General features: G+C 37.1%; 1 protein-coding gene across 6 annotated transcripts in view; it reads right to left on the bottom strand.

Moving 5' to 3' along the window:
• The window catches only part of LOC127874159 (rho GTPase-activating protein 45-like), a 63,735-nt gene that overhangs the window by 24,471 nt on the left and 19,830 nt on the right, over positions 1–19,434 (bottom strand). For all 6 annotated transcript variants that reach the window (XR_008046670.1, XM_052418348.1, XM_052418352.1 and 3 more), the window contains exons 14-24: positions 18,728–18,784; positions 18,033–18,166; positions 17,117–17,214; positions 15,784–15,879; positions 15,133–15,242; positions 12,718–12,849; positions 10,192–10,386; positions 9,101–9,216; positions 6,039–6,119; positions 5,691–5,875; positions 5,182–5,230 (exon numbers count right to left, since the gene is read on the bottom strand). Coding sequence is in view for 5 of the 6 variants with exons in the window: in XM_052418348.1 (XP_052274308.1) it covers positions 5,182–5,230; positions 5,691–5,875; positions 6,039–6,119; positions 9,101–9,216; positions 10,192–10,386; positions 12,718–12,849; positions 15,133–15,242; positions 15,784–15,879; positions 17,117–17,214; positions 18,033–18,166; positions 18,728–18,784 (1,253 nt within the window). In the remaining variant the exon portion in view is untranslated. The remainder of the gene's footprint in view (positions 1–5,181; positions 5,231–5,690; positions 5,876–6,038; positions 6,120–9,100; positions 9,217–10,191; positions 10,387–12,717; positions 12,850–15,132; positions 15,243–15,783; positions 15,880–17,116; positions 17,215–18,032; positions 18,167–18,727; positions 18,785–19,434) is intronic.

A 19,434-nucleotide genomic window follows, 5' to 3' on the forward strand; every position in this document is an offset into this window, starting at 1 on the left:
TGCTGGATCGTAAACTGGACTCACATACAGAGGAAGTCTGTGATTGTGTCTGGTTGCAAAAAGATCGACCAGGGGATAACCGAACTTGAAAAAGATCTGGTTTGTCACTTCTTGATGAAGTGTCCACTCCGATGGAAGTAACTGGTGTTTGCGAGACAAACCATCCGCCAGGGCGTTGAGGCGACCTGGTATATATTTTGCCAGCAGATGAATGTTGAGTGTTTTGCAAAGAACAAGTAATTTTCTGGTTTCCAGATACAGGGATTGAGAATGTGTTCCCCCCTGTGCCTGGATGTAAGCCACCACAGATGTGTTGTCTGTTGACACCATCACACAAGAGTCTCGAAGATGTGATTGGAAATGAGATACAGCTAGAAATACTGCTCGCATTTCTAGATTGTTGATATGTAGGTGAGATTCCTGATGAGACCACAACCCTGAAATTATCAGACTGAGAGGTTCCAGGTGAGCACCCCACCCTTCCTTGCTCGCATCCGTTATTAGATATAATGACGGTTGCGGAGGAAGAAGGGGTACTCCTGCTAACAGAGTCTCCTCGTCTAGCCACCACTGAAGATAAGACCTTAAGGAGGGAAGGATTGGAATCTGTGTTAATAGATTGCCTGGAGACCATTTCCAACAAGCTGAGAGATAGTGCTGAAGAGGACGTAGGAAGAGACGTCCCAACTGCACAAAGTCTGCTACTGAGCTCAGGATACCGTTGAGAGAGAGGAATACTTGAGCTGTTATATGAGATTGGGACAAAACCCAGTTGACCTTCATCAGAAGGTCTGATATACGTTGAATAGACACTCTGACCCGATTGATGTGGGTCAAGAAATTCATTCCCACAAACGTAAAGTCCTGTGAAGGAATGAGGTCTGATTTGTCTACATTGAGAAGGAGCCCTAACAAGAGGAGTTCCTTCCAAGAGAATTCTAGGTTGTACAGAAGCAATTGACGATCGAGCTGGTGTAAGAGCCAGTCGTCGAAATACTGAAGAAGAATAATCCCGTGAACTCTGAGGTGTGATCCGACTGCCGACATTAGTTTGGTAAAAACTCGTGGGGCTGTCGCCAACCCGAAAGGCATAGACCGGAACTGGTAGACTTGGCCTTGAAAGGTGAATCGCAAGTACTTCCGGTAGTTGGGATGTATAGGAACATGGAAGTAAGCATCTTCCAGATCCAAAGACACCCCCCAGTGCAGGGGTTTGATGGATTCCCGTATAAAAGAAGAAGTCTCCATTTTGAAAGTTGGTTTGAGGAGATACATGTTGAACACTTTTAAATCTATTACTGGTCTCCAGGAACCATTTTTCTTTTGAACAAGAAAAAGACGACTGTAAAATCCTGGAGAATAAGGATCTTGAACCCTTTCTACCGCCTGTTTTTCCAAGAGCCAGAGAATGGACTCTGGAATATGTGGATGCCGAGATACCAGCTCTATAGGGACGCAAGAAAGCCTTTTTTCGAATTGAAAAGTCAGGCCTTTTGTCACAAGAGAATGAACCCATGCGTCTGAAGTAATTTGAAGCCATCGATCCGAGAAGTGGAAAAGTCTGGCCCCGACTGGTATTTCCGGCATCGGAGGTTGTGGCGGTAGAAAGGGAAGGGACCTAGGGCTGATAAGCAAGAGGTGCGCCCCTGCCGGTAGAAGGTTTGAAATTCCTCTGTCCCGGCTTGGGTTTGCCCTTTTTCCCAGAATCTTTATTAGAAGACTTGTGTGACAAAGAAGGTCTGTTATAGGAAGACTGCCTATTAGGACCTGACCGTGGATTAAAAGAAGGCTTTTTAGAGAAAAGGTTATTTCTCTTAGCCGTCTTGAATGCTGGAACTGCTGGTGGCCTAGAAGCAGGATGCTTAAAGACCCCTTGGCGTTGTCCAGAGTTGTTTCTAGCTAAAGAAGCATGAAGTTGGTCATCCTTGTCAGCTGTGATTGCTTCTTGTATCCTTCCACCAAAAAGGAACCCTGATGTGAGAGGAGCTGTTCTGAGCGAGTTCATACCAGGTTCCAACAGGAAATCTTTAGGTAAAGAAGTAAGGATAAGATCTCTACGAATCCTTAGCATCTCGGACATTGAAGAAGCAGAAGTGTGAGATAAGGCCAGTGTGGTCCGTGAGAGATGAATTAACAAATCACGGAGTTCCTCCGGAACAGATTCCGACCAATCACACACCATTTGTAAAATTGTCGCTAGCATAAAGTCAATTTGGTTAGTCAAACCTAATGATCTACGTTCCCTCATTTCCCAAGTTTCCAACATTGAAAACGGAACAGAAACTGAATTGGAACCACTTGGCATTACAAGAGATAGCTTGCTAATGTCTGGATCTGGAACCGGAAGTTTTAAAAAATCCAACCCAGATGTTGCATGTGGTACAGGAGGTTTGTAACTTTTACTACCTTCCTGGTGTTTTGGATCAGCTAGTTCTTTAGGAATTTTCCATGTTTCTCCTCGTTTTGGAATAGTCTTATTAGCTGATTCCAATGATTGAAGAACAGATAGAACAGTAGAACCAATGGGAAGTCGCGGGTCAGGACGAGCCGTCGACTTAATAACCCTGTTGGGATCAAATGTACGAAAAAGTTGTTCTGTCACAGAAATCGTCGCATTTGAAGACAGTTCAGCAGGTCTTGGACAGTAATCTTCACCAAGAGTACGAAACATCAGTTCATAGATCTGACCAATCGGAGCTAAATATTGATCCATCTCAACATTAGATTCTGCATCTGAATCAGCCTCACTCTCTACAACACCAGCGGTTTGTATAGAATCAGCAGGAACAGAAGTGAGAATATCTTGTACCGGATTGTAATTGTCTGGTAACAGCGAATGATCATCCCCGACGTCAGTAAACTGATAATGTAAACCGGAAGATGGTAAATTATCAGCATTGACCGGTACAAAATGTCCCGCCGAATTCTGTATCCATAGTGTATCAGGATTCGACAGGGTAGCTGTAGGGGGTACACGACTAGATACGGTAGATGATACCCGTGGTGTTGACACTGACGCCGTAAAAGTGAGATGAGCTCCTGAAGATGCAATACATGTGGCAGTCAACGTTGGAACCGACACATTTGGCATGGAAACATGCGATTCCATAACGGAATACGATGGTGAACGACTATACGAATGGTAAGTCCGATGCTGTCTACGTGAACGTTGCCGACGTCCTCGTTTCCTGCAATGTCGAGATCTGGAATCGGCTGCGCTGAGATCGAGATTTTTTTGGAATACCGTCTCCGTGAGTGACGACGTGATCGCTTATGAGCGCCGCGACGATGATAACTGCTCGACGAAGAAGAGCGTGTCTGATGTCCACTCGTTGATGAAGACGATGTATTCGACGACGAAACGGATGTAGAAGAATATGCCGATGATGAAGACCGAGTTCTTCTTGACCGGCGATTGGTGTTATCGGTGGCAGGCCTAACTGATGACTGTTGACCGGTGACCAGACCGGACCGGTGACCAGACCGGACCGGTGATCAATGACCGGACCGGACCGGTGACCAGACCGGACCGGTGACCAGACCGGACCGGTGACATGACCGGACCGGTGACATGACCGGTGAATGGACCGGTGACCGGCCGGTCATATTATGACCGGTTACGTCACCGGACAAAGACCGTAGAATGGCGGCTGCCATGTGGTCTGACATTGATCCAGTCGTTCCATGATCAATGTCGCCGGTATGCATGGTGTGAGTCATAAGATCTGATGACGATCGACTGACAACAACACCATCTTGCCCGGTACCCAGTGACTGACAAAACCGCTGGTCATCCTTGACCAGTGGAGTCACCGGGCAATCAACGTCGGATGGAGGTTCGTTGCGTTTGCGGCTGATCGACGTCCTCCGGCGACCTGCTTTTGTCCATACGTCGTAAGCCCACAAATCGCAAACCGCACATTTGTTATTAAATGTGCAACCGGTACATGCCAAGCAAGTATCGTGGGAATCCCACCTTGCTTTGGTATGACCACAAGAACCTCTATCCTGTAAGTTCATTCTGAAATAAAAGAAACAGAAAGAACCTACAAAAGACAAATTAATGATTATAAATTCAAATAAAAATTTAAACCACAAAATGTAAACACAAAGAACGCTGTCCAATTGACCTCAATTACTTATTGGGGAATAGGCACGAATTCCTCGTGGTTCACGTGCTCATGACGTCATGTACATGAGCGACGATGCAAACAAAGAAACCCAGCAAAAGCAGAAATATGACAATTACTGCAACAAAAAGTATAGAAATATAAACCGACTGATACAAATAAAAGATAAATAAACTTTATCCTTTTAAACTCCGACAAAAACACAGTGAAAAGAACACATAAGTCCTGAGCCTAAAATAGGCGTGCACATGGTTTTATCCGGAAAGGAAAGATGAGTAAGGTTCTTGATTTCCTGTTAGGTTGCGTTGTACTATGTTTAACCTGATTTGGATTCTTATAGAGGTGGACGATTCCCAGCGCTTGAATATTTTCCGGATGAAATAACTCCCTTGGAAAGGGGTAAGCTAGAGATAACAGGTAACGTATTTATGATATTAAAACAATGTTTGTGTATATTCAACACGCATTTGCATTTATCAGGAAATGTAACTGACACTGGTAGCCACTTAATTGATGGAAAAATATTGTAATTTCTTTTGCATTTTCATTCGGCGAGAAATTTATACTCTTATATTTTTTACTAGAATCAACTTTTTGTTACAAAGAAAATTCTAAAATCTACTGACAAGCATAAAATAATATCATTTCAATATTGAAACACAATTTCTTACTTGCGTGTTTTCTACACTGTAATTACATTTTGCTTAGCTGAGATTGTAAAAGAGCCATACCAGACCCAAAGGCTCACGTTTCTGTGATTCTATCAAATTTTGTTCTGTTGACATTGTCTTTATTCTCACTCATAAAATTTGAAAACTGAAGAGTCAACAACCTTATTTCTAAACACATTAAAATGATTTTACTTTTCATTTAGATCAAGCAATCTCCAAAAATTTCTGATTTTTTCTTCCGTCTTTTTATAGTAGTTCCCCTAGGAATGTTTTCCAAAAAGTAAAATAGTAAAATGTACTTCAAAATACATCAAAAGTTTAAAGAGGGTCATTAATTAATGTATTATCAATATTTTTACTAATATAAATTTTAAGTCTACCTTTGTTCTTTTCTTGAATCAACCTTTGGTTGTTCTTCTTTGGGTAATTCTGGAAAAAAGATTATACATAACATCACTCAAATAGGGGTACCATATCATAGATATAATAACACTTATGAACAACTATAAAATGACATGACTGTAGAATGTGCACACCAACTGTTTTTTTATAAGACACAACATATCATTATGCTGCCCATCTTATTGTGCAACTACACACACTTTAACTAGAAACCACTACCATTCAAAAATGCATGTTGTTATAGTTAGCAAGTTTTTAAAATCATACATAAAATACAAACCCAATTATCAAGGAAGCATGCATAAAAGTTTGAATGTTGTACGCTGAAAAGTTTAGGAATCTGATACCTTGGATAGGTTTGTGTCTATTGACAGCGGGCAAGACAGATGGACAGACATATGGACAGACATAAATAAATACAGTTTATACCCTCTACTTCAGTCATTAATCATAAAAAAACAGAACCAATAATCTCTTGGGTACAGACCTAAAGTTGCCTGCTGTGGGGAAGGCAGCAATCCTTTCCTCATTGGTTCTACCCTGGTCTCCCCGGGAAACAGCTGGTGGTCTTCCAAGGGCCCAAACAGGCTCTCGGCATTCACGATTAGAAGTTCCACAACTCTGGTTTGATGTGGCGTATCTACCAGACAAGCCAGTGAGGCATTACCTCCCCTGAAAAATAACAAAAGAATTGTGATTGTTAATTTGGTTAATTTGTCGCTGTTTACAACAGTACTTCATCCATATCACAGCATTCAGTTAATCTACTTTTCCTGAGAATTCAGGTTTACCAGTACCAAGTCCACAAAAAGAAGAAATGCCAACAGATACATACTGCGGTCTCAGCAAGGTTGGTCCGAACACTATGCCTAGGTTACTGGCGTTCATCTGGTTCTGATCTGAGAATGAAGCTACCCTGCAAGACAAAACATGCTGGAAATAGAGCAGGAATCATGGCAATCGTAAAGACAGATAAATTAGACTTATGTTCCAATCAATAACTAGAACAAAAGTTTTAACATGCTGCGCAACTGATACCAGTAACATAAGAATTCATAAGTATTCATTCAAATTGATTTGAGATAACCCTTAAATTGTATCACTGAAATCACAATATATCATGCTGTTTATTGAGTAGCTTAAAAGAAAACTTAAAAGAAAACCGTGTTTGTATATAGATTCACTGGTAATATTTCAGACACCACACATATAAGACATCAAAGGCAGCCAGTTAGACAATTTTTGTTGATTTAACACTATTAATGGGTAATTAAAGGCCTCTGTTGCATCATATACCCAACATAGCATTACATAACATTAAACAATATATGTGTCTATAACATAATGCAAACAAGAGCACCGCCTTGCGGGTGCAGACCGCTCATCTATTTTCTTTTTAAAGGTGAAGGGACTCTCAATTTAAATCACAAAGGAGGGAGAGGTGGAGTGAAGAGGGGTGTATAGTGAGGGGGTGTGGACATATTATCTTCCAATAATGCGGGAAAAAAATGCAAAAAAAAAAATTCGGGGGGGGGGGGGGGGGGGGGCGGGGAGGATTCTTGGATGCGATGGTTGGACGGTATTTCGAAAAATAAAATAATAAAAACTAATATTTGTGTTTTTTAACCGTTTCAAAAAAAAAAATAATTGGGGGTGGGGTGGGGGGGGGGGTGGGGTATAGTGTGAGGGTGTGGTGAGATGATTTAAAAAAAAAAGAAAAAAAAAGGGGGGGATTCGGGGGGGAGGGGGGGGAGGGCACTGGGGATGGTTTGGGTGGAGTCTATTGTGGTATGTCAGGTAAGAGTAGTTTTGTCAAAGTATCAATCGAATCTAATCATAAATAAAGAAGTTATGGCAATTTTAGCAAAATTTAATAATTTTACCTTGAGAGTCAAGGTCATTCAAAGGTCAAGGTAAAATTCAACTTGCCAGGTACAGTAACCTCATGATAGCATGAAAGTATTTGAAGTTTGAAAGCAATAGTTACTTAAGAAGTAAAGTGGATCGAAACACAAAATTTAACCATATATTCAAAGTTACTAAGTAAAAAAAGGGCCATAATTCCGTAAAAATGACAACCAGAGTTATGCAACTTGTCCTTTTACTGTCCCCTTATGATAGTTTGTGAGTGTTCCAAGTATGAAAGCAATATCTATGATACTTTAGGGGTAAAGTGGACCAAAACACAAAACTTAACCAAATTTTTAATTTTCTAAGTATAAATGGCCCATAATTCCGTCCAAATGCCAGTCAGAGTTACATAACTTTGCCTGCACAGTCCCCTTGTGATAGTTAATAAGTGTTGCAAGTATGAAAGCAATAGCTTTGATACTGTAGGAATAAAGTGGACCTAAACACAAAACTTAACCAAATTTTCAATTTTCTAAGTATAAAAAGTAGGGCTGTCACGATTCACCGGTATATCGGAATATCGCGGTGCATGTCGTGAAAAAAATCGCACCGCGGTACGGCGTTGCCGCACCGGTTTTTTTTTATATTATTATATTAGCACAGATATAAATACATTACATAATTATTTTGATATAGATATCGTTTTGAAAACTGTAAAAGCGATTCAAAAGGGCTAAATAAATAATCCGTTAATATCCAGGTCAAGCAAGCGCTTCCACTGGTAAATGTTTAACTTTCACGTTTAAAATACGGCGATGTATGGGTCCGTACCTTTTTTGGAATTTGGGACAGATTTCCTTTGCAAAATAAGTTTATAATTATCCAAAAGATGTTTACTCTATTTCTTATTTTCTTTCTTTAGTATATCGATCGTTCAAAGCATTGCACTTCCGAATCATGTTATCTTAAGATAATGAATAAGTCGAGGAAGAGTCAGAACGCTACGGATTTTCAATACTGGGCCTGCTGACTCCGCATTTTAAACATGCCCTTGAAGCGTTCGATTTACACAGATTGTAGTCACAGCTATTGTAAACAACATGGCGGACATTTTAGAAAAAGACGCGAATAACAATAACAATGACTACTTCTATCAAGTTTATTACAGTTTCTTTTACAGTTTCTAGTCATACTATGATACCAGTGTTTTCTGATTATTGAGTTTAATAAAGTTTGTAAAACTTGTTATTCTGCTGTTTTCTTCACAGATACATATTCTGTAAAATATCGCGGTACGTACCGCGATAACGTACCGCGATACAGTGTTGCCGTACCACGATATACCGCGGTATGCTCACGGCGTATCGTGACAGCCCTAATAAAAAGGGCACATAATTCTGTCAAAATGCCAGTCAGAGTTACATAACTTTGCCTGCAGAGTCCCCTTATGAAAGTTAGTAAGTGTTGCAAGTAATGAAAGCAATAGCTTTGATACTTAAGGAATAAAATGGACCTAAACACAAAACTTAACCAAAATTTTCAATTTTCTAAGTATAACAAGGGCACATAATTCTGTCAAAATGCAAGCCAGAGTTATCTAACTTTGCCTGCCCAGTTCCCTCATGATAGTAAGTAAATGTACCAAGTTTGAATGCAATAGCATTGATACTTTCTGAGAAAAGTGGACCTAAACGCAAAACTTAACCGGACGCCAACGCCGACGCCGACGCCAAGGTGATGACAATAGCTCATAATTTTTTTTCAAAAAATAGATGAGCTAAAAATGTCATTCTATAATTAAATAAATTTCATAAGATAGTACATACCTAAATAGACAAATATTCTTTTAAAGTTTCCCAATTTATATATACATTAGATTTCAAATCAATCAGTGTCCACCTTCCGCATAAACTAACAACATAAATGTACATTTCAATGAAAAACAACAACATATGAAACGAAATGCAAAAGACAGAGCTGCCATTGCCCCAAAATGAGAGCAAACAGACCCCAACCCCACGAGCTGAATACACGCCATTGCCATACCTTTTCAGATGATGCATGAGTACTCCACAGGTTTTCCTGTTGGAGAATGGCAGCTTGTCAATGAGGATGTGAAGGTTCTCAACGGACATCTCCATGGTGGTGCCTGACATGTTCTCCTGTACAACATATAGGGATCAATTAAAATATTAAAAAAAACAAATGCTCACAGACTTTTTACCTCACCTAGGTAAGCTTCAGTGCACTGCATCATTCTGAGGGAATACTGTGGAAATTGTTCTTGAATCAAAACAGGCGTGTGGGAATATCATAATTATTAACTTATCCACTGACAAATGGATTTGTTTATTGCAATATCCTACTTGTCCACAAGCAACAGTCACTAGTCTAAACAAAAATATGTTAATGCTAAACACAATTTATTAAATGTTAAAGTTTCCTGTTTCAACATCCTGTAGAGTTTGTTTTGGTTACAAGAAGTAAAACAACATTAAGTACTAAGTTCTTAGTTTTGTACATAAAAGTAATCTCAAAGTCACGTATAATTTAAAATTGGTTTTGATACAATGGATTACTATGACCACCTTCACAAAATTAGAAATTAAAAAAAAGCAGAACTTGGTTAAACTTTAAGTTCAGTTGGTTAACACTTAGTCTGCTAGTCACCAAAGAAGCCAATTGCTTTATATTTGTAAGTATGGATGAAAAATATATTTGGCCTGTTTCCCCAAGCAAAAAATACATGCATCAAGTTAATTTACCCTACATACAAATTCAGTCCCCAACCCTAAAAGGTCTCCTGCCCCATTTCCCCAGTCACAACTTTTTGTAAAAAAAAACAAACATACATGGCCAACCTGAAAATAGTTTCAATTAAATCTATATCTTCATTGTGATAAACAAGGTCCAAGCCCAATAAAATAACGTCCAAAACATTTAATTAATGCAGTGTAATCAATGATGGCCACATGTGCATTTGCTTGTGTCTAAAAGCAATGATAGAATAATTATAAATACTACTACTAATAATAGTTTCAAACAAATATGGTAAATATGATAAATCAGTCAAAATAAAATTTACATCTAGAGGCAGCCTTAGATTCAGGTTTAGTGTTCCAAATATAATTGGTTACCTTGGCGACTTGTACAAAGTTCTGGTAGAGTCTGAAGGTAAGCAGAGGCTCGGGCAGTTGACGGAGGTAGAGCTTGAGAACGTTCGAGATCACGTTCGGATTTTCGTTGTCGAGGTTGACTGATTCTGGATCGATCTCAAATCTTTGGCACAGGTTCTCCACTGTGCTTTTCACACCTGATACTCGATACATGCCCTGAAAGTTGTGACGACAAATTTAATATGAGCAGAGCTCTGGGAAAGCCAGGCTTTATGCATAAGCATACATTTAGTTTTGTAAGTCCTACAATAAAAAAAATAAAAAAATAAAAAGATGCTGCGTTCAATAAACCCCAATCCTTCTATAAAAGCAATTTCCAAAATTGATGAATTGAACAATTCTAATAAGTAAAAAAGTATGCCAAGGTCAAATGAGGTCAGGAGATATTAGTGTGCTGAGTATTGAATTCAAGTATCAAAGCTTTTTAGTAAGTATAAGTGATGTCACTAATATTAAAATAAGGTCTGGACTTTGTTAAGAGTATTAATATTGACTCTGTTGATAAACTTGTAGATATGCCTTTGTTTTTTAATAACTGTTTATTAATCAGCAATAAATACATTTTTTGGAAATATTGGTATGATGATGGCATTCGGTTTGTTAAAGATATTATTAAAGACAGTGGGCAGATTTTGTCACTGCAAGAGCTACAAGCCAAAATGAATAAACCGGTAAACTTTTTACATTATGAAGGTATAAAAAAGGTTCTTTCCACATACATTGTCTCAGATCAAAATGTAAAATTAAAAGATTATAAAGTACATTCATATCCCATTTTGTCGACCTGTATAAAACCTATCATTCTGAATTCTTGTAATAAGTTACTATACAATATGTTAAAAGAGAACTCTGAAATCCCCACATGCCAAACAAAATGGAATGAATACTTTGCAGATGACTCCATACAATGGAAAAATGTCCATGGACAAGTGTTTAAAAAAACGAATAATACATATATTCAATGGTTACAAACTAGAATTATCCACAGAATATTGGGAACAAACTCACTCCTTTTTAAAATGGGCTTGTCCGATAGTAAAACATGCACTTTCTGCAAAATGTCAAAAGAAACAATTACCCATTTATTCTGGGATTGTAACACAGTAAAAATACTTATTAAAGATATCTCGGATAGCTTAAAAAACGCAAATATACAAATAGTAATAAACAGCAAAATGTTCCTTCTTGGTGATACAAACGTAAATGACAACTGCTTTATTCTTTTCATGGAAGTTAAAAAGTACATTTTTGAATGCAAAAGGAAAGAAGTAATTCCACATTTTCAGGGATTTAAGGCTAGCTTAAAATTATCTTTAAATATATATGAAAACACAACAAATGAATCAAATAAAGGAATTTTTTGGATAGTTATAAGATTAATATGTAATTCATAAATGCATGAATAACAAAAATAACTGTTATTAACTCGCATTATATATGAAACCTGCAAAATGTGTTTTCTTAATCAAGTGTCACTATGTTGTTTGCATATTGATCATAAAGTTAATATTGATTTTGCTGTAAACTGCACTCTAAGTGTAAAATCAAACTTTGTTAAAAAGGTCCATTTTTAATGACATTAGCAAATGTACTAGGTTCTATTTTTTTGAACACTGTAACCATAGTAGTTGTAAATCTGACTCTTTTCTTGTATTACTATGTTGTTTGCAATTTGATCATAAAGTTTATATCAATTGTGTTGTAATCTGCACAAAAATTGTAAAATCAAACTTTGTTAAAAAGGTCAATTTTTAACGACATTAGCAAATGTACTATGTTTGATCTCTTTGAACACTGTAGCCATAGTTGTTGTAAATCTGATCCTTTTCTTGTTTAAGAATTAACACTTAATATTATTGTGCTATACATAAATAATTATTTAAGTTAAGTCAAAAAGGTAAAAAGGTTGAAGGAAGTACGATCCTAATTCAGCTTGAGTAATGATTGTATTAATATAGCGAAAACACATTACATATGGTAATTTAAGTATATGAACGAACATGCCATTGTAAATTGTGTGTATATGTATATATTATGAATGAATAAAAGCATTTAAACAGAAAAAAAAAAAAAATAAATAATTAAGGTCTGGTGATTAGAGTTTGTTGATAGTGTTCAAGAAATCATCTATGCAAGTATAAAAAATTTGTGGGAAGCATTGTATATGTTAGACGAAACACCTCATGTTGGCTTAAACTTGTACAGACATAAGAACGGTACAACAGACGGATGAACTGAGGGACAAAAGAATTGATAAATGCCCCCCTGCATTTGTAGATGCCCGGGTCATAAAAAATGTGCTTAGCAACCAGGAGGTCACAGGTTCAATCCCCACTGTGGGAGTGTTCTTAAGATCTCCCCGAAAGACACCAAGTAGGGGTACTAGTTTAGGCACAGGAAACGGACTTGAGAGCGTTTCAATATGCCTGACACTTTCACTGCTATCGAGCTAAAATAAATTGATTGAACTAAAAAATGTGCTCATACCTTGAGAGTGATGCCACGTTTCTCGATCTCTTTCAAGCACTTTGTGATGATGGGCGGAATGGCGGAGTGATAATGCTCCACCTGCTCCTGGAAGTCCACCCCAAACGTTGTGCCCCTGCGCTGACCTGGACGCTGGTAATGAAATCAAACATTCGCTATTAAAGAAGAATGCAGTTGTATTTAGATCGGGCCAATTTGATTTGAAGGGTTTTATTTTGTCCAAGAGGGCCAACTGAACTGCTACAGTACAGTGATACATTTACTGCTGAGCAGCATGCAATTAGCAAGAGTTATCAAATTACTTTAAAATTTCATTATCATTATTTCCCAATACAGGATCTTTGACTACATGAAAATATGATTTTCTGAGTTCAGGTTGTTGTTATTTTTATGATGCCCTAGCCAATCTTTTTTGGTAAAAATCCACGCACGAAACATTAAAATTGGGCAGAATATTCTTGTAAAATCTTTAAATTGGGAAATGGGTTCTGTTAGAATGTTTGAAACCATAGAATCATGCCCATACATACATAACTATTTGATAACAAGACTATTGCCAAGCAATAAAAGTCCTCTACCGGCTCCACCATTATCAGAAATTTCACCATTGTCAGAATTTTTTTTGTTATTTGTTTCCATAGCAACCACAATTTTTGACGTAGGAACAAAATGAAATGACGTGCATAATGTCCATATTGCCATCTATCCATGTTCCAAGTTTCATAAAAAAATATAAAGAACTTTTAAAGTAATCGCAGGATCCAGAAAAAAACACCATTTTCAGCACTATTTCTAGTCTATTTGTTGCCATAGCAACCACAATTTTTGACGTAGGAACAAAATGAAATGACGTGCATAATGTCCATATTGCCATCTATCCATGTTGCAAGTTTCATGAAAACATATTAAGAACTTTTAAAGTTATCGCAGGATCCAGAAAAAACACCATTTTCAGCACTATTTCTAGTCTATTTGTTGTCATAGCAACCACAATTTTTGACGTAGGAACAAAATGAAATGACGTGCATAATGTCCATATTGCCATCTATCCATGTTCCAAGTTTTATGAAAAAATATTAAGAACTTTTAAAGTTATCACAGGATCCAGAAAAAAACACCATTTTCAGCACTATTTCTAGTCTATTTGTTGCCATAGCAACCACAATTTTTGACGTAGGAACAAAATGAAATGACGTGCATAATGTCCATATTGCAATCTATCCATGTTCCAAGTTTCATGAAAAAATATTAAGAACTTTAAAGTTATCGCAGGATCCAGAAAAAAACACCATTTTCAGCACTATTTCTAGTCTATTTGTTGCCATAGCAACCACAATTTTTGACGTAGGAACAAAATGAAATGACGTGCATAATGTCCACATTGCCATCTATCCATATTCCAAGTTTTATGAAAAAATATTAAGAACTTTAAAAGTTATCGCAGGATCCAGAAAAGGGTGACGGACGGAAACAAAACCTTAAGTCCCCTCCGGTTAAACCGGTAGGGGACTAATAACACTGATGAAATATTACCTGTTCATAACTATTTATTCTGTTGTAGAATGATCAATCTGATATCTGATTACAATAAAACATGAGCAGAAACAATTAAACGTAATGTCTTAAGTGTAACAAAACATGTGTACAAAATGCCCCTAAAACTGTTATATCAATTTAAAAAAGCAAAGGTTTACTTTAGCTAATTATATAAACCCTCCCAAGTCAGCTGTGAGTCACTGCATTCAAACTCAATCAATTCTTTAATAACTCAGTATAATTTCCATTTTCAAAAGCAAACTCTGGCAAACATTCACGATATATTTGTCTCAGAATTTCATGAACACAAAATCAGAGCGTTAAATTTTAATCGTAATGTTGTTATGATATGTCAATGCTTTATACTGTAAAATGTGTTTATAATCATGTATGTGAGTGTGCAAGGGAAATATTTACATGGAGAGCATGTGTTTTTACGCCCACAATCAACAGAGTTTCCAATAGAACAAAAAATATCTTGGTAGGAGCGACTTAGACAAAATATCAATATTTGGGCAACTACAAAACAAGAGTGACCTGAAACCTTCTGAAAGCTTTGTTAAGTTGACTTTTTTCCGATGACTTTTAACATTTTTTCAGTCATATCACAGTGGTAATTTAACCAACTTCCATTTTTCTGATGTTAGCTGAATACCAGTATTAAAAGCACATATTGTTCATGTAACTGACAACTGCTCTACTTGTATCAGTGGTAGGGTAAGTATGGCATTAGAAATGATTTCATGACCAATGCCCATAATAATTTATGTGGCCTCACCCGGGCTTGAACCAGCGATCTTGGGATTTTAAGTCCAGCGCTTTACCAACTGAGCTAGGCGGCTCCCAAACATAACTGATGCAGTTACTATGGTGCCTCACCTTGACGATGGCATGAACGTCCAACTGTTCTGAGCCAGGCACTGCCAACATCTGTTTCACTGTGCTTGGCGTATCATGGTCATCCTCCATGAGATTGTCCATGGAACCCGCTACAATATTCATCAAGGATACACGTTTGCAGTCCCTTAAAAAATCTAATTAAATTTAAGCACCTTTCTTTCTAGGTTCAAGTTTTAATGGCTTCATTTCCAAACCTAAATAGATACTGATCAGCAGCAAAATAGCATTTAACCTGAACAGACTGCAAGTTACTGGCAACCTGTTCTGGTTTTATTTGGTTGCATATAGCCATTTTCACTTTGCTTCTAAGCGAAAAAGGGTAAACTATTGATTTTTATGACACAGAGAACATGATGTATGGTTTGGAAAGAACAAGAATTAAACAAGGTACAGACACTGCTAAAAAGGAGAAGGAGCAGAACATTTTGTTGCTATAACATTTTGTAAGGCATGTACAGGTAAACTTGTCACAAGTGTAACACAGAAAACATGAGGTACTGACAGGTTTTTTCTTACCATTTTTGGAAAATTACTTATACCCATGACATTGAGAAATATTAGTGTCTATTTCACATCAATTGGCAAAAAAAAGTTAAAATAAAACTTTCCAACAATTATCTATAAACTTACATAGAGACTTGCTGCTTCCGCTGTGACTGTCGGTGTCGCTGTTGGCAATGATGCCTCGTCCACCCTGCCACGCTGGCAGAGGGGTGCGGTACTTGTCTGAAATCATGCAAATTGGAGCGTATCAACATGGATAGCATGCATTTTCCTTTGTATCTGACACTAGAGCTGTTACGATTCACCCATCATTCGATTCGATTCGATTTCGATAACAAATGCTCCGATTCGATTATTTTCAATTCAATTCAAATTAAACTAGTTTCTGCTTATTTTACAAACTATTTCATGTTTGGTTTGTCCAGAGAATGAATTATATGTTTGGTAATCGTTATGAACTTATTATGTTGTACACTTAAAGTGTTTAATTGTTGAAATAAAAATTTAAAAACGCAACATTGTATTATAAGTAACAAATTTATTGAACAAAACTTCCTGGCGAGTTATTCTTAATAAGCATAAAATGCAAAATGTATCACGTGTTTAACAAATTAAACAAACATGTAAGGATATAAACAACTTCCAGTTGACTTTTTTACAGAATGCACACAGTTTAGTAAACAAACCATATGGGTAACGTACGTCAACAAAACACGTTTTGCAAGTTGCCTTTGCATCAGAACCTTCGTGAAACCCGAAATGTTCCCATACTTTTTCTTTTTATTTTGACGGTTCGTCTTTTGGCGTGGTTGAAGAAGCCATTTTACCGGCTGATGTCATGCTCAGCATGTTATTTATTCATTCATTGGATGTCATATTGGCTATTGACCAATCACAAGACGTATTAAACATGACAAGAACGTTTAGACGACGGATTTGAAAGTAAGGTCCAAATTGCAGTGAATTTGGCTGAATTGGTATCGAAATCGAATCGGCGGCGTTGAACTGGTTTTTCGATGCATCGAACCGAATTGTTACAGCTCTATCTGACACAGCTAACAGGATGCGGCCCTATCTCCCTGTAATTATCTGATATTTTATATCAATTTCAACTAAAAGATTGAATTTTTGGTAAAATAAAATGCATGGGTCATTTTCTCTGCACTGCCCCAAAAAGGCCCTTTTCCCCATCGCTGATCATATCCTATCTGATCTTCAATTTCTTCAATTTATTAGAAATAACCATTTTAACATCGAAGATTTTTCAAAATTAGTTGAATTATACCCATTTTCAAGGTTTTACTTAAAGGGATTTTAAATTTTGCAAACCAGCCTCAAACAAATTAATCTTATAAGGAACAATGCATGTCAATTTGAATGTTGTAGATAACCAAGTGTAGATTTACAGGCAAATTTGAGGGTTACATTCAAACCCTAGCAATGCCCTTTTTGCACTCACCTTTTCTTTGTACAGACGGGGATCCATCGCCCGAATGTTGTTCAGAACTAGCAGACTCGTTAGACTGTGTGCTCGTCTTGCGATTACCAATATCACTTCTGAAAAATTGGCCACTTTTTTTCAAACTCAACAAAGTGAAAAACTGGTTGATTTTCCATATAAACAAACAAATTCGTTGAATTGATATCCCCCGCAAATATGCTTCTGGACACATGTTATATTTTACACTCAAAAAAGCATTTTTTAAAGATACAAACTGCCATAACTCCGTTATTAACAGATAATGTACAATGCCATTTGGCGTGCATCATCCTAGTATCCATATATATACTCATACCAAGTTTCAATGAAATCTGTCAAAGCACTTCCAAGATATGGCTCCGAAAGGACGGAAAGACAGACGAAAAGACGGACGGAAATATGGAGGGATGGACAGACAACGCCAAAATAATATCACTCCGCCGATGGCGGGGGATAAAAAAGTGAGATAATGCTGATCATCACTATGAGGTCATTTATGTTTTCTTTCATGTTTGAAAACTGATACATATACAAAAATGACAGATTTTATTTTCCTGCTTTGCTTGCAAATTTTCTTTGAAAAAAAAACTGTAGATTTGTGAAAAAATTAATCTAAAGTAATATATATGATCATTCAGTCGTATTTCAATGGATTTAACCATTTTCACCAAAGGAGTGGAAAATACCTTTTCAAACCCGTCTGGGTTCATCAAAACTCAATGCTTAAAAAATAATTATACAAAGGTTAAGAATTTGTAAAACTAGCTTGGCACTGAAAGGAAGATAATCATCCAAAAGGAGGAGAAATGACCCAACAGAATAAAAGCATTCTAATAACTATAAAAACATGCAACATAAAACAATTACACACTAATTTATACAGCTAATAACTTACTTGTTATAATACTGTTCAAATTTGTGCTCTTTATACTGCAATGTTGCTGACGTCGAAATCGGTAACCGGCGTACATATTCTTCATACTGGCTCCCAGGGTCGTACCTCTTGGAGGTATCACACAGGGTGTTGTACTGGAGAGTAAGTGAAACTTGCCATAGACAAAGTTAAGTAACAAGGTCAAAAAACAAAACATCTCTATTTCGACCATTTGCATTATTGATGGAATTTCAAATGAGGACATTATTAATCTGATCAAAGGGGAGGGGGAACAAACCACAACCATTACATTTATAAATATATCATGTACATGTACCCTGGATTTTCCTATTAAAAAAATGTAACTTCTATGTTATATAACTGGAAACCAATGCTTTGTCACAGATGTGACCAATACCTTGGTACGAATTTGTCCATTATGTTTAAGGGCACATAAGTCAGCAATTTATTGATTATTTGTGTGGAATGCATACGTACACTTCATGGCAATATTTCAAGTTGCAATTAATTAAAACTGCTTGAGAATTGTGGAAGTAATTTGGTCAACAACAAACTAATAACATTTTATGCAAACAAACTAACCTACCTACCTCTTGTGACTTTAATCTTCTTCACCCATGCATGGTACACATACAAAATATATACATAACATTATAAGCTTAAAACTTTCACTTTTAGAAACAATATAAATGTACCTGTATAGGGACTGGGGCAGAGACTGTCTGTAGGAGCTGGAAGTAATCTGTAGTCACCTGAAGTACAAATACAAACACATGACCAATATATGATCATTCATTTTGTTCACTTAATGCCCACACACAGACCAAATTGAATGTTAATAAAAGCTTTCATTCTAAGGGCAGAAAGAAGACTTGTATCCCCAGGCACATAAAATCCATTTCAGCGTCAGTCTCATCTCGGTCAAACGGATATGAGCCTCACTCTGCGAAAATGGGGCTAAATGCAGGTACATTAAAAGTTGTACATATAAGCCTGTGCAGTCAACATACGCTAATCAATGACAACACTCATCAACTTGATGGAACTTATAGTTTATAGGAAGTCTCTCCTTAGTGAAAATCCAATTAAGGCGGACTGTCTGATCCTCGATTGGCCTGTGCAGACTGCACAGGATGATCTGGGACAACACTTTATGCACATGCATTAAGCCCCATTTTCCCAGAGTGAAGCCCATAACAGACTTTGGCAGCTAACAATGAGATTGTCTTGCCATTGACAAATGAAAGTCAATTTCAGTGAGGTTTATCAATTACAAATGACATCATTTGATCACTTGTTCATGCACAAAGCATGGTCATGAACATTTAGGGGTTAATTTACAAATGTGATTCATTCATCAAAGTACTACAAAATGGACACAGGGTTGATAACCTATTGAGAA

The sequence above is a fragment of the Dreissena polymorpha genome, chromosome 3, assembly GCF_020536995.1.
Source record: "Dreissena polymorpha isolate Duluth1 chromosome 3, UMN_Dpol_1.0, whole genome shotgun sequence".
NCBI lineage: Eukaryota > Metazoa > Mollusca > Bivalvia > Myida > Dreissenidae > Dreissena > Dreissena polymorpha.